The sequence below is a fragment of the Anopheles moucheti genome, chromosome 3, assembly GCF_943734755.1.
Source record: "Anopheles moucheti chromosome 3, idAnoMoucSN_F20_07, whole genome shotgun sequence".
In the NCBI taxonomy this organism is placed as follows: domain Eukaryota; kingdom Metazoa; phylum Arthropoda; class Insecta; order Diptera; family Culicidae; genus Anopheles; species Anopheles moucheti.
Genome location: NC_069141.1, coordinates 14,579,760 through 14,597,976, shown reverse-complemented (window position 1 = coordinate 14,597,976; position 18,217 = coordinate 14,579,760). Strand labels below are relative to the sequence as shown.

Genomic DNA, 18,217 nt, shown 5'->3' with positions numbered 1-18,217 from the left:
CAAAGTAAAGGAAAGACAACATTTCGTGTTTGCGTTTAACTTTCCAAGACGGGTACGTATCCAATAGAAGGGTTTTACCCTGTTGCTAATAGTTTAAACAATTCTGACCTTAAATAACCCTCTTAAGAATAGGCATTATTGTACAATTCTCAAACCCTATCGCTCCTTCCAGAATACAGTCGGCCGCATCGGGAAACGTTCCACAGACTTATCAGCAGCTTTTACTTCACTTTTACCAATATATTATCTGCCTGCCTGTTTGCTGATTTCCTCTGGTTATTTCTGTTCACCGTGTCTGATAATGCGTCGTCTTCACGGCTCATCGATTGCGACGGGAATCATGAAAAAAAGCATGATCGCGAGACTCCTTCCTGGGAGAATATTGTTATCGTAATCTTCCACGAGAGAGTGCTCACACGCACGAATCAGTGAACGTCCTGCCCTGCCGCCCCATGAACTTCTTCCGTTCTATATTGTACCGATCGTACAAGACCTTTGACACGAGACTGGTGATAAAGAGAATGCTCATCTTCATCACGTCGCTTCACTATCGGGGCTGATGTCTGAGTTGCAGGGATTTCTGGCCCGGGGCATACTCCTGCTCCGTCAGTTTGTTCGTTCGTTTGGTACGGATCGGTTCGTGATCTTGCTCCAGTAAGTTGAGCGGTGTATGGCGTGGTACATACTGGCTAGTGATTAGGAGTTATACCGTCACTCTGAGGTGGTGAGCTGGCGATTGAACGCGGATAAAACACGATCAAGGCAAAGGGGAAAATCTGTGGTGTCTGATAGCGAAGTTCTAGTTCGGTGTGATTTGCAATTGTTGGGCCTACTTGTTAAAAGCAGATCGTGAATGCTCTGATTACGCAACGTTACACGGCGAAGAACCATGTGCTATTATCGTCCATGCAAGTTGGTTTAAACAAACAACAACCGTGTTTTCCTACAGCTGACCCAAAAAAAAAAATGGGTTTGTAAGTGAAATTGATCATGCCGATCAGGTGAAAATGTGCGCATTCAACGATCAGTGTGGCGAAGATCAGTCGGTTCCACGTTGGCACGGTGAATGACATCCCAACGTCAGTACGTTGAAAGAAAGATGATCCTCTCGTTATCAACAAAGTTACTGATTGCAGGCAGCATGAAAGAAAAATACGCACAAGAAGCAGCAATGTGAGATTAAGTGATGGAATGGAAACCAAGCAAACAATCGCCGCTTATTGACGTACGCAGCCAAAGTTCAAGTTTACGGTGATGTCGCCGGACAATCGGTATCAAGTGATTCAACTGCACCAGTCGTCTAGATGGGTGGACGCGCATTACGAGGCAGAAAGGAAAAGGGAACGTACGTCCTGTGAACACGCCGAACGACACAGATTCCGGGATTTGGGACGTGATCGTGTTGTGTTGTTTCATTTTTAAGTGATAAGATTATGTGAACTGTCCCGGTGTGTGTATAAATATTTTGGTGCCCGGATGTATGCCAATCGTGCGTGTGCCCCCAAGAATAGCTTTAGGAAGTGAAATGAGTGAATCAGTGAAAGAAATTATTATTCGCAAAAAAATCAAACTAATCGATACATTTGATTGCGAGGAGTGTCCGACATATTTCTTTACCATTTTCGTGTGCTATCTTTTCAGAATCCTAATCATGTGCTGTGTTCGAGGAAAATGAGTGATTGCTGAAGTATTGTTTAATTGCATATCCGAAGACTAAAAGTGTATGCAAATATGGAGCGGCGAAAAAGTGTAGTGCGTGGATTTATTTTATTTCTCGCACTGATTAGCACAGTCGACGGTTACAAAAGAAGTAAGCACAAAGTTTTTTTTTACCATTTAATATCTATTAACAATTTTGTTCTAAATTTTGTTTTGCATCAGTGCTTTATGTCTATAAGCTTTTATGAGTACAGATAATCAACAGAACACAAATTTAGCATACCCTCCCACTAACTATCGAGGACAAGTTACTTACAGTCTAGAATGTCGGGAGTTACGGTTCGATCAATACTTGTAGACTGAAACCGTTCTTTGGGCTAATGCATAATGAGAATTACGATCGCCACTGCACAGAAACAGAGCAATCCTACCAGCAATAAACCTCAACACCTTTTGTGTCAGGTGATAGCCTGCCTGCCTACATGCCTTCAAACCTCCGGGAGTGCGTTCCATTGACAGATGATCAGTTCTTGGGTCACCTGCTGACTCAGGCCCAAAACTTTGCGGGCTCAGGAAAGCATTTTCATTGGTGTTTGCTTAGCAATTGTCACAACACAAATACCCATCCTTTCTTTCTGCCAGCTCCAACGAAACTTTTCGAGAAGAGTTGTTCGGTGTGATTTTTATGACATGTCCAACCAACTGGAGTCCGGAGAGAGTGTAATTTGTTATCCGATCGTAAGACTAGCAGTTGCATTTTCCTCTCGAACGCTACTGGGTGGTTTTAGTTAACTTTTGGACAGAGCCCATGCCTCAGTAATGTAAATGTTTAATGCGCCTGGAGAATTACATCAGATTAATTATGGAAGATGTATCTTTCACGAGACTTCAATACAAGCAAAGCACATTTTTACAGATTTTACAATGTAGGGAAAGCAGGAAAGAAAATAAATAAATTTCCTTGGTGCTTGCAGATCCCCTTAAAGATCCTCGCATTTGTGGACGGCCCGTGTGCTCCAATGCTAACAATAAGTTCCGGTACAATGTTGGCTCCTTGTACAAGTACGACCATTCGATGTTCGTGAAAACCGCCCTGGTCGGTAGTGGCGATAATGTCTCGGAGCTACACATATCGTCCGTCGTCGAGGTAGACTACTATGCGCCCTGCCAGGGTATACTGAGGCTGTACTCGATCGAAGTACGCGAACAAGCGGTGCAGGAAACAGACGATACGGACGTTGAGTATGGAGAGGAACCGAGCGCAACGGATAATCTCGAATTATATCATGATGAACTGGGCGGTGTGCATCCGAAGAGTGAAGCAATCGCCGAGGAGCTGACGCGTTTCGAGCTTCGCTTTGCCTTCCACGATGGCACGATCAGCGAGCTGTGCCATGAGAGCGATGAGCCAGTGTGGACGCTGAATTTCAAGCGTGGAATTTTGTCCACCCTGCAAAACACGATGCCACGGTTTGACATCGATTACGAAACGACCGAAACCGATGTGTCCGGTGTGTGCGATGTGAAGTACAAGACGAACGGTCGGAACGGGACCAGCCTGATATTCCGCAAGACGAAGGACATCATGTCGTGCAAGCGGCGCTACAAAACCATATCGTTTATTCAAACGGTGGCGTACGATTTTCGATCGGTAAGCTACGGTGGAGATTAACTACTGTGTGTTGTGTACTAGTAAAATGTTTTCCTTTCACCCAGAATTATGTTGCATGGCCCATTCTCAACTCTACCAGCTATTGTGATGTAAGTATAAAGTGTGGTAAATGTTTCGAGGTTTGGAACACTAACTCACATGTGTTACTTAAATACTACAGATTTCGATCGATAATTCGATCTATAAAAGTGTGACCTGCTACGAACGTCATCAGCTGGAACCATTTTCCCACGGGCTGAGCGGTGCCGTGACCGAGACGTCCAATAAACTGGAGCTGGTCGATGAAGAGGCATACACTCATGATAGTCATACAAACGAGGAGATTGACATTCAGCACCGTTCCTCTTTGCTGTACGATCATACACCGTCGGTGCGCGATAGCCACAATGAAAACAAAGCGGCCCGGGAGCTGCTGATAGAGCTGTGTGCCCAAGGATTCCCCAACATTAAGCGCGAATTTCCGGACGTATTTCTCAAATTTCTTACTGCGGCTCGCGTCCTATCGGACACGGCACTGAGTGAGTTGGTGAAGCGCTCGAAATCTATTTGCGAGAATGGACAAAACCACTTGGTAGAAAGCTTGCCTTACATCGGTACAGCTGCGTCGGTAAAAGTCATGAAGGACCACATCGTGGAAGGAACGGTAAGCCATCCGCTTGCCAGCAAATGGATGGAATCGTTCGCCTATTTGACGCGCCCGAACGAGGAAGTGCTCGGGGTGATGAAGGAGTTGATCGAATACGGCAAGGAGTCCGGCAATCAGACGTACCTGCTGTCGGCAACCGCGGTAGTACATACGTTCTGCAACATACACTCCGACTGTGCGGAAGAGGAGGTAGTACAGGCGATCGTACAGAACCTGGAGGAAGAGTTGCTGGAAACGCTGCAGGATGTGGGATCGGAACTGGTGCACAATCGTCGCAAACATGAACGCGTGATCGTGCTGCTAATGTCACTGAGCAACATGGGTGTGGTAAACGAGCATTTCAATTACGAGCTGCGCAAAATTATCGAAGGTGATCAATATCCGACGTCGGTGCGCGTGGAAGCAGTGAACGTGTTTCGGCGCAGTGACTGCACCCGCACGAAGGATTACTTCCTGAAGGTGTATTCATCGTTCCAGCAGGACGTGGAGGTGCGCATCGCCGCATATCTGCAAGCCATGCGCTGTCCCGATTATTTGTCGGTGAAATTGATTAAGCACGTGCTGAAAACGGAGGAAGTGAATCAGGTGGGTTCGTTTGTGTGGTCCCATCTGACGAATCTGGCCAAAAGTGCGTCCCCGGTGCGGGTCGCAACGCAGGGCCTGCTGGCAGAGAATGGGGAAAACTTTGGCAAAAAGTTCCGCCGAGACGTGCGCATGTTTTCGCGCAACTACGAGCAGACACTGTTCTTCGATGAGTATAACTTTGGCTTGACGGTCGACAGTAACGTTATCTTCAGTGCCGAATCGTACCTGCCGCGCTCGGTTCGGTTGAACCTGACGACGGATTTGTTCGGGGAGTCGATCAACTTCCTCGAGCTGAATGTGCGGCTCGAGGGGTTGGAAGATTCGGTGCACCGATTTTTTGGCCCGAATGGAACGTACAGCGCCAAGATAGTGAACGAACAACTGATGAAGCACATGAAGTTCCTGCGCCAATACATCCCCACTCAAATTTTGGAGCTGTTTGAAGACGATACGGTGGTGAGCGACGATTTGGACGATACTGAGGATGGTGGGCGCCGTAAACGTGCTGCAGTGGCGGAGCGGTTGCCAGCACTGATTGCGCGAAAAGTACAGGACGAGGTGGATAAGCTTGGGTACCATCTGAAGAGTAACTTCAACGATCCGCTGTTCACGATCGGTGTCAAGATATTTGGCAACGAGCTGAGCTACTACACCGATGGATTAGAACTGTGCAGCATTGCGAACCAGCGCAAAATGCTGAAGGATTTGTTTTCCGGCAAAGAGCGTGCCTACACGAAGTCGTCTGTATTTTTGGACACCTCGTACGATGTACCGCTCAGTACCGGGATGCCCCTGGCTCTGGGTCTTGTTGGCGCATCGTCAGTAGATCTGCGTATGACGGGCATTGTCCGTGCATTAGAATTTAACCGCTTTCTGGTGGACATGGAGGGAAAAATTAAGCCGAGCGTGACGATTGACCTGACCGCCACGATGAAAAGCGACCTTATGTATGCCGGCACGGCGATCAAGGTGAAGACCAACCTGTACTCCAGCTCGGCCTGGTCGGCACAGCTAAAGATACGCGGCAAGGAACAAGCCGTGCTGCAGGTTAGCTTGCCGCAGGATCGTAACGATATCCTAAGCATCCGATCGGAAATGCTTGTATCGACGGGACGGCGAGAAGTACGCCAGCCTGGTATTGAGAGCCGCTACTCCAACTCCACCTGCACGTGGCCTTTTATCGATCAGGCGATCGGGTTGAAAATGTGCGCGAACTACAGCATGCCGAACGTAACTAGCAGCGGTGATATCGTGGTGCCGAGCCTTATCCTTAGCGGACCGATCAACTTCGACGTCAGCCTGGAGAAGGCAGATCTGACGGCGAAGATGTTTGCGCTGAAGTACAGCTGGACCGAACGGCAGAACCATACGATCGTGTCGGTGCTCTTCGAGACGCCCAATTCGCACATTCCCCGAATATTCCGTGCGAATGTCACGCACGAAGCGCAACGTAAAACGGCCAGCATGTCGTTCGTGAATGGTAACATCTCGCACAAGGCGGTCGGTATCTACATCAACAACCCGAAACAGCATCGTATGGAAATGTCGTTGAATGTGAACGATCGTAAGTATTTAGCGCTGGAAATGGGCTACAACAAGACGGAGTTCCGCAATGGCCGGATGTACTATCCGTTGTTCTATCTGTCGATCAATAACGAACGGATTGCCGGCATGAACGGTCAAGTTAGGCAGACGGCGAAGAACAACGTTTCGCAGTGGGACTACACGATCATGTTTGAAACGAAGCGGGTTCGGGCGAAAACAATCGGTTACGTATCGATTTCCTACGATGCGACGTACATGATACACAACTCAATGGAGTATCAGGTAAGTAGGGTTTACTACAGCGATACTGACTATTGTTTCACATTGCTAACTGTCAACTGTTTGTTACGCAGTTTTCATCATCGAACAAGGTCGAGCATGTGGTTGTCAATGCGCTGGCAGAAGCGATCAAGAAGGATTTAATGGTGTACCGCGGTAACTTCGACTTGCGTTCCAGCGCTTATCCGAAATTTGATGTAGCGCTCAATGCAACGCTGGTGCAGGGAATTGGCCGTTTCGATTTCACCTTGCTGCACAACAACGCACCGGATTTGAAGGATAAAGCGTACGACACCGTAGTTAAGCTTATATTCGCCAGCGACAATCCATTCCGCGGCCTACAGCTAATGGCGGCCAACAGTCAACAGTCAATGGAGAATTTGATGGAACGTACCATCCTGTCGTTCGAAGTCAACAGCACTCAATCAAAGACCGAAATGAAGGCAATGGTTGTGTAAGTGAACCTACAGATCTCCTCTAGTAGGGTGTAATCTCATCTCATCTTATTATGTTTTAGCCACGAAAGTACGGCCAAAAAGGGTAAAGATCATACAGTGCGGATGCTGCTTCGTTACGCCCCCAATCGGAATGTGGAAGGTGTGGTGTCCTTTTTCATTCCACGCCAAAAGATGTTTCGCTTTTTCGGTACGTTCAATCTGACCGTGCCGGGCTTTCATCCCTGTACCGCTAGTCTGAAATTAAACGAAATATCCCGGAAAGAGCACAGTGTAAGTATAGTACCTTGTTACGTTGTAATGTAATGTAATGTTTTCCGCCTTTTTTTCTCCTCTCGCAACCTCCATGGCTAGTTCGATTTCACGGGAATTTGGTTTTCGATGCACGCGCTCAACGTTAGCGGTTGGTACAAGGACCGGAGTTCGAACGTGAAGAGTTACCACCATGCGAAGCTAGCGGCACATATTGGACCTTCGTTGAAGGAAGCGTACGGTGATCTGATTTACATCCAGGACGAGCTGGACAATAAGCTGACTGTAAAAGCCTCTTACGATAACAAACCGTACCAGATCCTACTGCAGCATACGCAACAAGTCGAGAATGGCACCAAGAGCGTCGCGCGGCTAAAATGGAAAGAAGAGCTGTATAAGTTTACGGCATTTTTAAAATCTGTGCCGGTGAAGCAACTGGACATCGAGTTACACATCGATAAGTAAATGAAATGCGTGCAAATGGGGAGTGAAGACGGTGATTAAACCTTACCTTACTTTACAGAGTTCGCGATGTGAGCATGTCCCTTCGAGGCTATTCGACAGCGCTGAAGCGGGAAGTCGGAGTAGAGATCAAGTGGGATGCTAACCGTGATCCGACGCAGCGATTCACTTTGTCGGGAGAATTGAACACACCTAGGGATCGGTTTTACGATGGCATATTTTTGCTATCCTATCCTAACCGCACCTTCAGCGGCACGTTCGACTCGATGCTGAGTGATCCAAGATATTTAGCGAACGCCCGCGTCTCGTGGAACTCTAGCGAAGCGATTGTGTTGCATTTGGATGCCCGCAAGGATGATGATTTGTTCCCGAAAATGTCACTATTGCTAGAGTTGAATTCAACGTTTAACGATTGGCCCCGAAATGTGCTGAACGGCACTTTTGTCTTCAAGAACAACAAGTTAATCACGAACCTTATTGCACACTGGGCCAACGATAGGCAACTGGCGCTGGAACTGATGGGCTACTACCGATCGAACGAAAAGATCTTTAACTGCGAGCTGGACACGAAACTAACCAGTACCCTCCAACATGTGCCTACGGTAAAGCTGCATCTGAAACACAAGTATACAGCCAATCGGTTCGAGACGATATGCTCGATGAAACACCAGCCAGCGGACCAGCCGCCACAGGTGCTATCCGTCCATTCCAACTGGCAGTACGATGTGGATAAGCATTATAACAACATCACCGGATCGCTGAAACTGATCAGTCCTTTCAACAGCTACCGGACCGGTGCACTTGTAACGAAGATTTCTTTTAACGAAAACCGTGCCATTACCGGTGCGGCCGAGGTGCAGTTGGACGACGATCAGTACGAAATGGTTGTGGAGGGACACGTGCGCAATCTGGTCGACTGTATGCTGACGACCAACATTACCTCGTCGAACGTAAACTATCGCAACATTAATGGACGTTTTGGTGTGAGCGAGAAGAACCGGCATCTGGTGGCCGAAGTGATCACGCCGAAAACTGCGCTCGGTATAGAGCTGCTGTACGCGGTCGTCTCCACGCAGGACTTTGACGTAAAGTTCCACCTTGCGACACCGCTGAAGGATCTGGAAAAGGTGATTCTACGCGGTAAGCTCCAGTCGGATAACATTGATTTCCGTGCCGGTATGAACAACATGGTGCTGGGCTGTACAGGCGTGTGGAGAAAGTTACATTTGAAGGATTTCGAGTATTCGTACCGCATCTACACGCCACTTCAGAAGTTTGAGGAGAGTGCGTTGATCGCGAAAGTCGTTATCGACAGCAAGCGACCAGAGTACGTCGATGTGGAACTGTCGGGCAAGTTTTCGGATTACAAACTGGGTCTGAAGGCTATTTCGAAACCGAAACCGAATCTGATACTGCAGCTGCTGTCGCAAACGGCATCCTCGATGGTCGAGGACGATCAGTGGACCTATGAAGCTGCCGAGGAGTTGGATGACGACGACGACGAATACGAAGACGAGGAGGATGACGAGGAGGACTTGCTTAACTTCATTGGCGATGTTGAGCTGTACACCATTGTCCTACCCACGATCGTAGGTACGCTGGAGCTGACCGAGCAAAAGTCGCGGTACCGTGCGATCGGTAAACTTAAACTACCGCAAGGTGACATCGACATCCGGAATCGGTTCTATCTCAAGGATTTCTTGAACATGCAGAACAGCTTGCGTCTCAAGACACCGTTCCCGGTGGCGAACTTGGTAACGTCGGAGATGTTGCTGAAAAACTCTTACAAGGCGACGGATATAACGGTTGGTATGAACGTAAAGTTTAACAACCGCTCGGAATGGGTCAACACCGGCTTCCGTGTGAACTACAAGTACAGCCTGGATGAGGCCGAGGTGCATAAACATCAAGCGCTGGTCGATCTCATGACACCGATGAAAAATTTGCAGAAAGTTTTCCTCAATGGCACGCTAGAGTTGGAAGACCACAGCTATAAAGGAAATTTGACCGCTAAAACCATGACCACAGATGCATCGTTGGCATTGTCGTTTGAGGTAAGGGACGACGATCCAAAACGAAACGACGAAACGACAAGCAACAATAGTTAATGTTTTGTGCTAATACGGGGTTTTTCTTGAATTTCCTGCAGAGCGAAGATGAGTTCATCGATACATTCATGAGCATTTGGGTGCGTGCGCCACTAATGCCATACTATGCATGTCGTGTGTTCTACAAGCAAGATTTCTCCAACACCGAAAACCTGATGGATTTGGGCTTCATGGTAAACGACGGCGATTTGTACAGTAATGTAAGTACTAGTCACACCAATTGGTTTTGTTTACGTTGCTAATGCGTTGATTCTAAATTGTTTGCAGTTCCGCATGGATGGAAGCTGGTCGTTTGCGAAGCCCCATTACATCAAGGGCGTCGGAAAATATCAATCCAATTTTCTACCGATCAATTTAATTAATACCGATTTCCTGATCACCCGATCACCGTTGCCTAAAGCTTACTGTAATATTAAATTCCACGACAAGAACGGTTTGGCCGAGGAGATCCGAGCGAAAGCGGAGCGGAACCGTGAAATGTTCACGATTGACCTTAGCGTACCGATGGAGGATTATAAGAATTTGTCCATCCATGGACGTCTGCAGCATCGCCAGGGTAGTGAGTACGCCGTCTCCGGCCAGCTGTACCGCAACGAGTACGTTTTCCAACTAGAGGGTGACGCAACGATCACTGACGACATTCCGTACAGAGCAGAGCTAGTGTTTCAACCGCTTTCTGCGGAAGGTTCGATAGGATCGATTCGGTACCAGTGCACAAAGAATTCGGCCATCACCGAGTTAAATCTCGAGCTGGAAAGTGGTCCCAAAGTAGCCAAACTGGGCGGTAGCTTCAAATTGTCGGCAATGTCCGATTGGTTCATGAAGCTGGGCTTGGAATCGTCCGAACCGAGTCTGAAAAATGTAGATTTCAACATCGGAATAAGCCCGGAAGCAAGTGGAAAAGCGCTGGGCAAGTTCAATCTCCATTCGCCCTGGGTAAATTACGGTGTCGATCAGGCTGATATCGAGATGGTATTCGATGTACAACCCATTTCGGGTTCGGTTGTTGCGCGGTACAGCATTAGAAACGTGTCCGGCAATGCTAGCTGCCTGTGGAACTGGGCACTCAAGTCAAACATGCAGTTTGCCCTGGAGAATCGAGTGTTAAGAGACTCGATCGAGCGTTACTTCCGCACAGGCGTGCGATACGTGAGCCCGGATGTGGAAAACAACCATAACCTAACCTTTGGTGGTGATCTCAACTTGAATAACGTCTGGGTGTAAGTAAACGATCCGAAGTCCGAGTACTTTTATGTTTGTTTGTCCCCGCAAAAGGAACAGGGTAATCACACCGTTTCGTTTATATTTTCAGGTTCAGCGCCAATGCGTCGGTCGACTTTATTTCCATCCGCGATCTGTCGGCTGTGATGAAAGTACAGCTACCGAAGCCGGTGGGAGATGTACACACGTTAGCCTATGTTATGAACGGTGATCTACCCTTCATAGAGCCGGTGAAAACCTTCAACATGGAAACTTCGTACGAAACTGATGAAAGCCGCAAACGGTACGCTTACCATACGGAGTACAGTGCTTTTGGTGATCTTCGAGCGCTGGTGCGCTTTGATTGGGGTCCCGATGTTCGCAAGGAACGGATTCAGTCAGTGTTGAACATGTTCCGAAACGGGGAAAGCCGGGAGTTAATGGCACGATTACGAGGGCCGTGGCATTTGGAAGACGCATTTTCCGCACACGGAACATTCAATATTGTGGATTTGTTATATCTCTTTAGGTAAGTAGAAATTCAGACAGGCGTAGGTGCCGAGAGTATTGAACATATTGAACATTCCTCTTTTACTAACATTTTTCTTTGTGAAGTGGCAATATTTCCATCCCGGCATCAACAAAGGTGGCAAGCGCTAATGTGGCGTTTACCAATCTGTCTAACATGAAGGGTGATTTTAATTGCACCACTCCGTTCTTGAACGTATCGTGGATCCATGGACAGCTGGAGTTTATTGAAAACCCGATCGAATCCATACGGTACCTGAAGGGAACGTGGCCTGAATCGAGCGCTATTTTTGATGCGAAAGCAACCTATCGGAATAGTAATAATGCGCGCGAGCAGCAAGGAACGATAAAGATCGAAGTGCCGTTGCAAACTAGACATTTTGCTGAGGTCAAGTATGGTCTAGCGCAGCGACCATTAATCACAAACGGCCATGCAGAGATTGACTATAACAGTGAGAAGGTGCTTAGCGGACAGTACACCTCGAAGGAGGAATCAAGGTAGGTACAATAACTACGCAAACAAGTCGACAAACTAATAGCACTCTCTCGATGTGCCTTTTACAGGGCTGGCTTCGATAAGGAAACGATAGATGTTACGCTGAGAAATAAATACATGCCGGTGGGAGTACTTTATGTGCACTCTTTAAGCACATTAGATCCGGTTGTGCAATCGCTGGTAAGAGTAATTGGAAATTTAATGGGAATCCTTCGAATTGTTGTTAACTTCTGATCGAATTCTACAGGACATCAAGCGAGCAGAAATATTCCAACTGGACAATAAAACCAATTTCAACATTACCGGAGAGCTCCATGTGATGCGGAAGGATATGGGTCAGGAATATCTCGTGAAAGCTATCCACTCGAACCGTACCGTAGTGTTGACGGCCGACTTCGAGGAGGAGAATAATGTGAGCAAAAAGAAATCCAAGCTGCAGCTATCGCCCAACGTGTGGATTGCGTACGATTTTAAGCTTACCAACCGGTCGCGCGATGACTTGGCGTCACAGAACTTTACGCTACAAATATCCTACCCGAAGCGTAACATTTCAGCGGATGGATGGTACTCGTACACGAAGAGAGCCTTCGATTCGGATGTTACCTTCTCGTACAGCCCGAATCGCACCGAAAACTCCGAGGACGAACGCGTCTTGCCGAAGGAGCGTACGATTCGAGGCGGGATTCAGTGGCGTGACCTGTTCAACAGGACCACCAATGGGCAGCATATACGTGTGGCGTTGGGACATCCTAGTTTCCAGCAGGATGTCACGTTGAATGCACACTACTTCACCGATCCGAAGCATTGGTTCAGCTCCATGATGGAACTGCGTTACAACGATGATGATGAGCATCTGATGGCGATGGGCTTTGATTTGAACGATCTTAAACCAGTCGTTGGTTACTGGAACTATTCGTACCATCTTTTTAGCAGGCACGATGCGTCGGACCTGGACCTTGATTCGATCGGATCGGTCGGCGTAAGACAAGGACTGTACGGTGTGAGTTCGAATTCGCACTACAAACGTGCCTATCTGTCGCAGATGCACGGACATGTGCTGGGCTGGATAAATATGCCTAAGAAGGAAATGCATTACGAGGTTTGTTGTAGAAACATGGCGTCGTGTGAGTTGTTCGATTGCTAACGTCTTGATATTTTCTTCACTTCCCATAGCGAATAACTTCCCAAAGTAAATATCGCCTGTGGACTAAGGCAGAAGGTGCGTATCCGGTGTATCTGATCAATGGAACGCTTCTGGATGGCCCGGAGGTAGATGCCGTAGGATTCTTCTACCTAAACGTCGACGACAAACTGGTGCAGATGAAGATCAACATAACGCCCGACGGCTCAGAAAACGTGCACATGTACGGCATCATACCGGATTCGCGCAGTGCCTATTTCGACTTCTGGAGAGACTATGATAATGCGCGCGAAGTAGACGTGACCTACTACCTGAAGATGAACCATTCGCGATTAATTACTGGGCACCTGCTGTGGCGCCCACAGATCAAATCGGATGTCCAGAACTGGATCAAAGATTACGTGAACCGAATGCACCACGGATTGCTGGAGTATGCCGAGTTTTGGATCAAGCACATATACTTAGAAACAAAGGACACCACGGCGAGCATTAGCGAGGCCGCCCTACCGTACGTAGAAGGGTTGCTTGAGGACGTTGCTGGTTTGAGCGTACTGCAAGGCGATCTGGAAGATTTGGAAAAGTTCCTCAACGCGTCGTATGCGGCGGATGATTTTTACATACGCTCGGCTATTAATTTTACCATCACGGTGCTGGACGAGCTGGCGATAAGAAATAAGATCACATCGCTGCCAAAGATTCTGACCGAGCTGTGGAATGTGATGGGCGAATCGGGAGAGGCTTTCGGGAAATCCATCACTTGGTTGCTGGAACGCGTGAAAATCACGTATCAGAAATTGATCGATATCGTTGGAAGAATTTTCCAGGGTGATGCCATGCGTTACTTGTCATCTACGTTGGAAAATTCTCTGGAGCGGTATGATAAATTCGTGAAGGACATACATCTGCAGTTTATAAAGGTACTGTGTCGACAGAGGTGTTGAAATATAGTGAAACAACCTAATGTACTCTTTACATTCTACAGAATATTCAGGAAATGTGGGAAAAGACTGCGGCGATGGCAACAACATTTTGGCACAAGATGCTACAGAACATAGAACCTACGATAATCCGACTGGCGCATTACGGCGAATCGCTCGGCTGGTATGTTGGGAATGAAATATTCAGTAAGTTCTTCGTCGCTACGTATACAAACAAGGGTGATCAGGTATCCAACACTAATTTTCCTTTCTATTCTTGCAGCATTTTTGTACAACAAAACGCAAGAAATTGCAGACTCCCCGTACTTTAATACGGTCACGAACTTCACCCAAGATCTGGACAATCTGTACAAGGATCTGGTGACGAACGACATGTTCACGAACTTGGAAAAGTACTCATCGATTACGCGGCGGTTCTTGTGGGAAAAATACTTCCAGCTGGTTCCCTTTGCACGGGAGTTGTACCAGGTGGTAGAGGGTTTGAAGGAAGAGATCAAGGAGCTGCGCAAGATCGAGTACGTAGAGTTCTTCCTACAGCGCTATGACGAAGCACAAGCGAAGGTGGAATGGCTTGCCGAGGAGTTCCAGGTAAAGAGGCGCTTGCATCAGCTGTGGGTAATCTTGCGCAAGAAGCTGTCACATATGGCGCAGACCGCACTGCAGACCGAAAATCACTACCGTGAGGCGAAAACCAAGTTCATCTTCGATCCGGATAATGGCGTCATTGAGCTGGAACAGAAGCTTCCCATGTCGTGGCATGCGTTCAACGAAACGCCCAAATTTGACGAGATTCCTGAGTTCAAGTACATCACCGATGTGCAGGATATGTTTGCCGGTAGCAATACGACGGTCTGGACGTTGTGGCAGCAAATATGTCCGTTTGCTAAACCCCAAATGTGGTTACCACCGTTTAAGAGTGTTGGATTGCTGATCGGCTCGAGACATTACATGTCGTTTGATAAACGTTTCGTATCGCTTGAGCTGAATGACTCGAATAAGTGTCGGTACTTGTTGGTACATGACTACCACAATCAATCGGTTACGCTGCTTTTGGAACCATCGGTATGTATCGAGAGATTGCGTGATAGTGGCGATGAAAAATTATATGTGTGCTTTATCCATTCCTTTTAGCTACAAAACCACGACCAACCATCTCGACAGATCACGATCATAACAGATGAAGAAACAATTGCGATCGATGTGTTTAAAATGGTATGTATGATTCGCGTTAAATGAAAGTGAAATATAGTTAAACAATAATTCTACTTTCACCCTCATGTACAGTCCGTGAAAATCAACAGCAAAGAAGCAACTGCACTGCCTGCAATGATAGGCAGTAAGACGGAAGTATTCCAAGAGTCGGACCTGCTGTACGTGCAGTCACAGCATGGTTTCCTGCTTGCGTGCAGTCTTCGGTATCACCTATGCTGGCTGGAATTGGACGGGTGGTACTTTGGCAGAGTTGCCGGTTTGCTTGGCACAATGAACAACGAACCGTTCGACGATCGGATCACCTCGAGCAATCGGTACAGCGAAACAGATGAACAGTTCCTTAACAGCTGGGCTCTGCCGGGTTGCGACGCACAAGTTACTGCAACGAACCACACCAGCAACTATTACAGAGCTTCAAACAACCTTAGCCAGTTGTGCGATGAGTTCTTCCACCAGAAGATGTCGTACCTATCCACCTGCTTCTCGGAACTCGACGCTACGCCATTCTACGAAATGTGTATGGATTTGGGTAGCAATCTGCAGCCCTCCAACGATAACTCTACCGAGCTGTACCGTGGTGCGTGTACGGCCGCATTGGCATACATTCAGGCTTGTATGCTCGAGAATGTTCTGTTGCGCGTGCCGGATAAATGCATTAGGTGCGTATTAGAGTGTTTGAAGTGATGTTTTTTCTTGGAAAACAATAACATATCGAGGTTGTTTCGACTTTCAGCTGCCAGCTAATGAACGGGACCTATGTAGCAGAGGGATCATTCGAGAATTTACGTAACGAAAGTGTCCCGAGCGCGGCTGACGTGGTGTTCATCGTGGAAGCAAAGCCCTGCAACGATGAGTTTGTGCAGACGAAGAGCATCAATCTGCTGGTAGATGGTATCAACCGTGAGCTGCAGCAGTTGAACATTAACGATACACTGTTCGGGGTGGTGGCGTTCGGTGGTTTGGCACCGTTTGATCGGCCACACAGTGTCGTCGTTGGCAACAATGTGTTCGAAACGTACGATCGGCTGCAACCGTTCTTCGATCACATCACGATCGGCAATGGTACGAACGAAGACATCTTCGACGCCATAATAAAGGCCTCGAAGCTCATCTTCCGTCCGGGAGCATCGAAAACGTTCATCGTGCTACCGTGCTCACGCTGCATCGAATCCAGAATGAGGCTAGACTTTTCCTCGATGGCGCAACTTCTGCTCGAGAATGACATCAAGCTTCACATCCTGGCCGATCACGACCTGTCGTTCCAAAAGTCTCGCGTTTCCCGGCTGTTTTACGGCATGGATAGCAAGGTAGCTTACACGAAGAAGGACGTGAAGGAGCTGAAGGGCGATGCGGAGCTGCGACAGCAGATTCGGCTGCCGAAGAAAACGCTTGGCGAATGTATTGCACTCGCGCTGGAAACGGACGGGTCCATATTTGGAGGCCACAAGCTGCGTCAGGATCGCTCCAACACGAACAACACGAAGAAGTTCATCAAGGTGTTTGCGAAACGTATCGCGGTTTCGGCCCAACCGAACACTTGCCAATGGTGCGAATGTACCGGGCACAATACCGGTGTGGCGTACATGCAGTGTACGCCGTGTCACTATCCTTCACCGTTCTCGATGGACGACGAAGATATGACGGAAGACATGTTACTGTCCGCGATGCAGCCAGACGATGACTTTTTGCTGGACGATGAGTACGAGCAGTTCTGATAGTAAGGGCTGAAGCACAAGGGTTAACTGAACGGGCGAAACGTTAGTTTATAAGCATTTTATGCAAATTATGCGGCATATTTCTAGAGTAAATTGATCAAACATGTAAAGTTGAGGTGAAACAAACGTATATTTAGTGTTAATATACAATAAAACTAAATGAAAAAGAACAACAATAAATAAGCTAATTAAAGCTTGTTGAATTGTGAAAGTATAAGGAATCAAAACACTTTGCATGTAGGAAAGATTATCTCATTTTATTACTATCCAGTTTGGTTACATATAATTGTTTTTTTTTGTTCACCTTCGCATCTTCTTAACTCTCTTTGTTTGCAGCATTTGCTTTTCTTGATCTTAAAACCTATTAGAATAAAGTTTTAAAGTTTTGTTTACCTTTCTTGCATTCTGCTGTTTGTTTTATTTGTTCTTTTTTTGTAGCGTCCATTTCTTATATCAAGATTTCTTGTAACTCGCAGGAAGGGTATCGTTCTGCGTTTTGTATCAATACACTTCAGAGCGTGTGCTTTACTCTGTACCAAATTTGTTTTAAACTTTGCGCAAAGTTCAGTGTTTGTTAAATGTTTTGCGCTATTGCGAAAACAAACCCAACTTGTACTTACCACGCTACAGGGAACAGGGTAGAAGCTTGGAAAGTTACAGTGCTTTCACAAACTGTATACACGCTAGTGGTCGAGCGGAAAACAGTGCTTACGTGAAAGTGTTTTGTATTGCATACATTTCCATCCTCGAATGGCACCGTTGTACCGCATTGACTTGACCGGCCGGGGGAGATTGCATTTTAAATCTGTTCGTTCAAGTATTTGAACGATCGATTTCACACTAAACCATTGAGATTTCTTGAGAGATTATAAAGGAAACGATTCGTACATGAGTGAATGTGGTAATGATGCGTCGTTCCGCGATCTTTTTGCTGCACCCAAAGTTGGTCAATAAAAGAAGTAAGATATTTTGGGTGCTGTTGTACTTACTAAAAATTGCTAAAACGATAAATAAAGGCAAGCAATTTTCTACCGAAAAGCGAGCGGCTATCATTGGCATCCGGTAATCGTGTACTACTGCATCTCTGTAACTATTTTCTGGTATAGTTGCAATGAGGAGAGTTTAGGAACTCGGTGATCATTTTCTCAGATCGTAGTGTTATCGTTTGTTTACATGGGCATTTGGGCTTTGGGACATAACTATTTCCTAAGTCTATTTTCTCCATTCTGATATGTTCTACTGCTGCTGCGGCTGCTGCTACTGCTGCTTGCATAAATCCAGCTAGTCGGTGGCATTTTGTGGGTAGTTTTTAAAAAGCAACTTA

The 18,217-nt window shown here is 47.0% G+C and overlaps 1 protein-coding gene across 1 annotated transcript; it reads left to right on the top strand.

Annotated features, from left to right (window-relative positions):
* Positions 1-559: 559 nt before the first annotated feature.
* LOC128300476 (uncharacterized) lies at positions 560-17,085 on the top strand. The gene is made up of 21 exons (XM_053036548.1): positions 560-654; positions 1,713-1,810; positions 2,634-3,310; positions 3,376-3,420; positions 3,492-6,389; positions 6,461-6,840; positions 6,904-7,114; positions 7,196-7,554; positions 7,617-9,609; positions 9,705-9,863; positions 9,931-10,883; positions 10,976-11,392; positions 11,479-11,889; positions 11,956-12,067; positions 12,135-12,986; positions 13,061-13,945; positions 14,011-14,152; positions 14,229-15,028; positions 15,098-15,178; positions 15,251-15,837; positions 15,912-17,085. The coding sequence occupies exons 1-21, from the start codon at positions 560-562 to the stop codon at positions 16,891-16,893; spliced, it is 13,137 nt and encodes a 4,378-aa protein (XP_052892508.1). The 3' UTR covers positions 16,894-17,085.
* The last annotated feature ends 1,132 nt before the right edge of the window (positions 17,086-18,217 follow it).

What these genes read in the sequence shown, in the direction of transcription:
- LOC128300476 (XM_053036548.1), top strand. Translation starts at nt 560, where the DNA reads ATGTCTGAGTTGCAGGGATTTCTGGCCCGGGGCATACTCCTGCTCCGT. An exon ending in ACTCTACCAGCTATTGTGAT is followed by an intron (nt 3,421 to 3,491) that starts GTAAGTATAAAG and finishes TAAATACTACAG; the next exon opens with ATTTCGATCGATAATTCGAT. An exon ending in TGTTGGGAATGAAATATTCA is followed by an intron (nt 14,153 to 14,228) that starts GTAAGTTCTTCG and finishes CTATTCTTGCAG; the next exon opens with CATTTTTGTACAACAAAACG.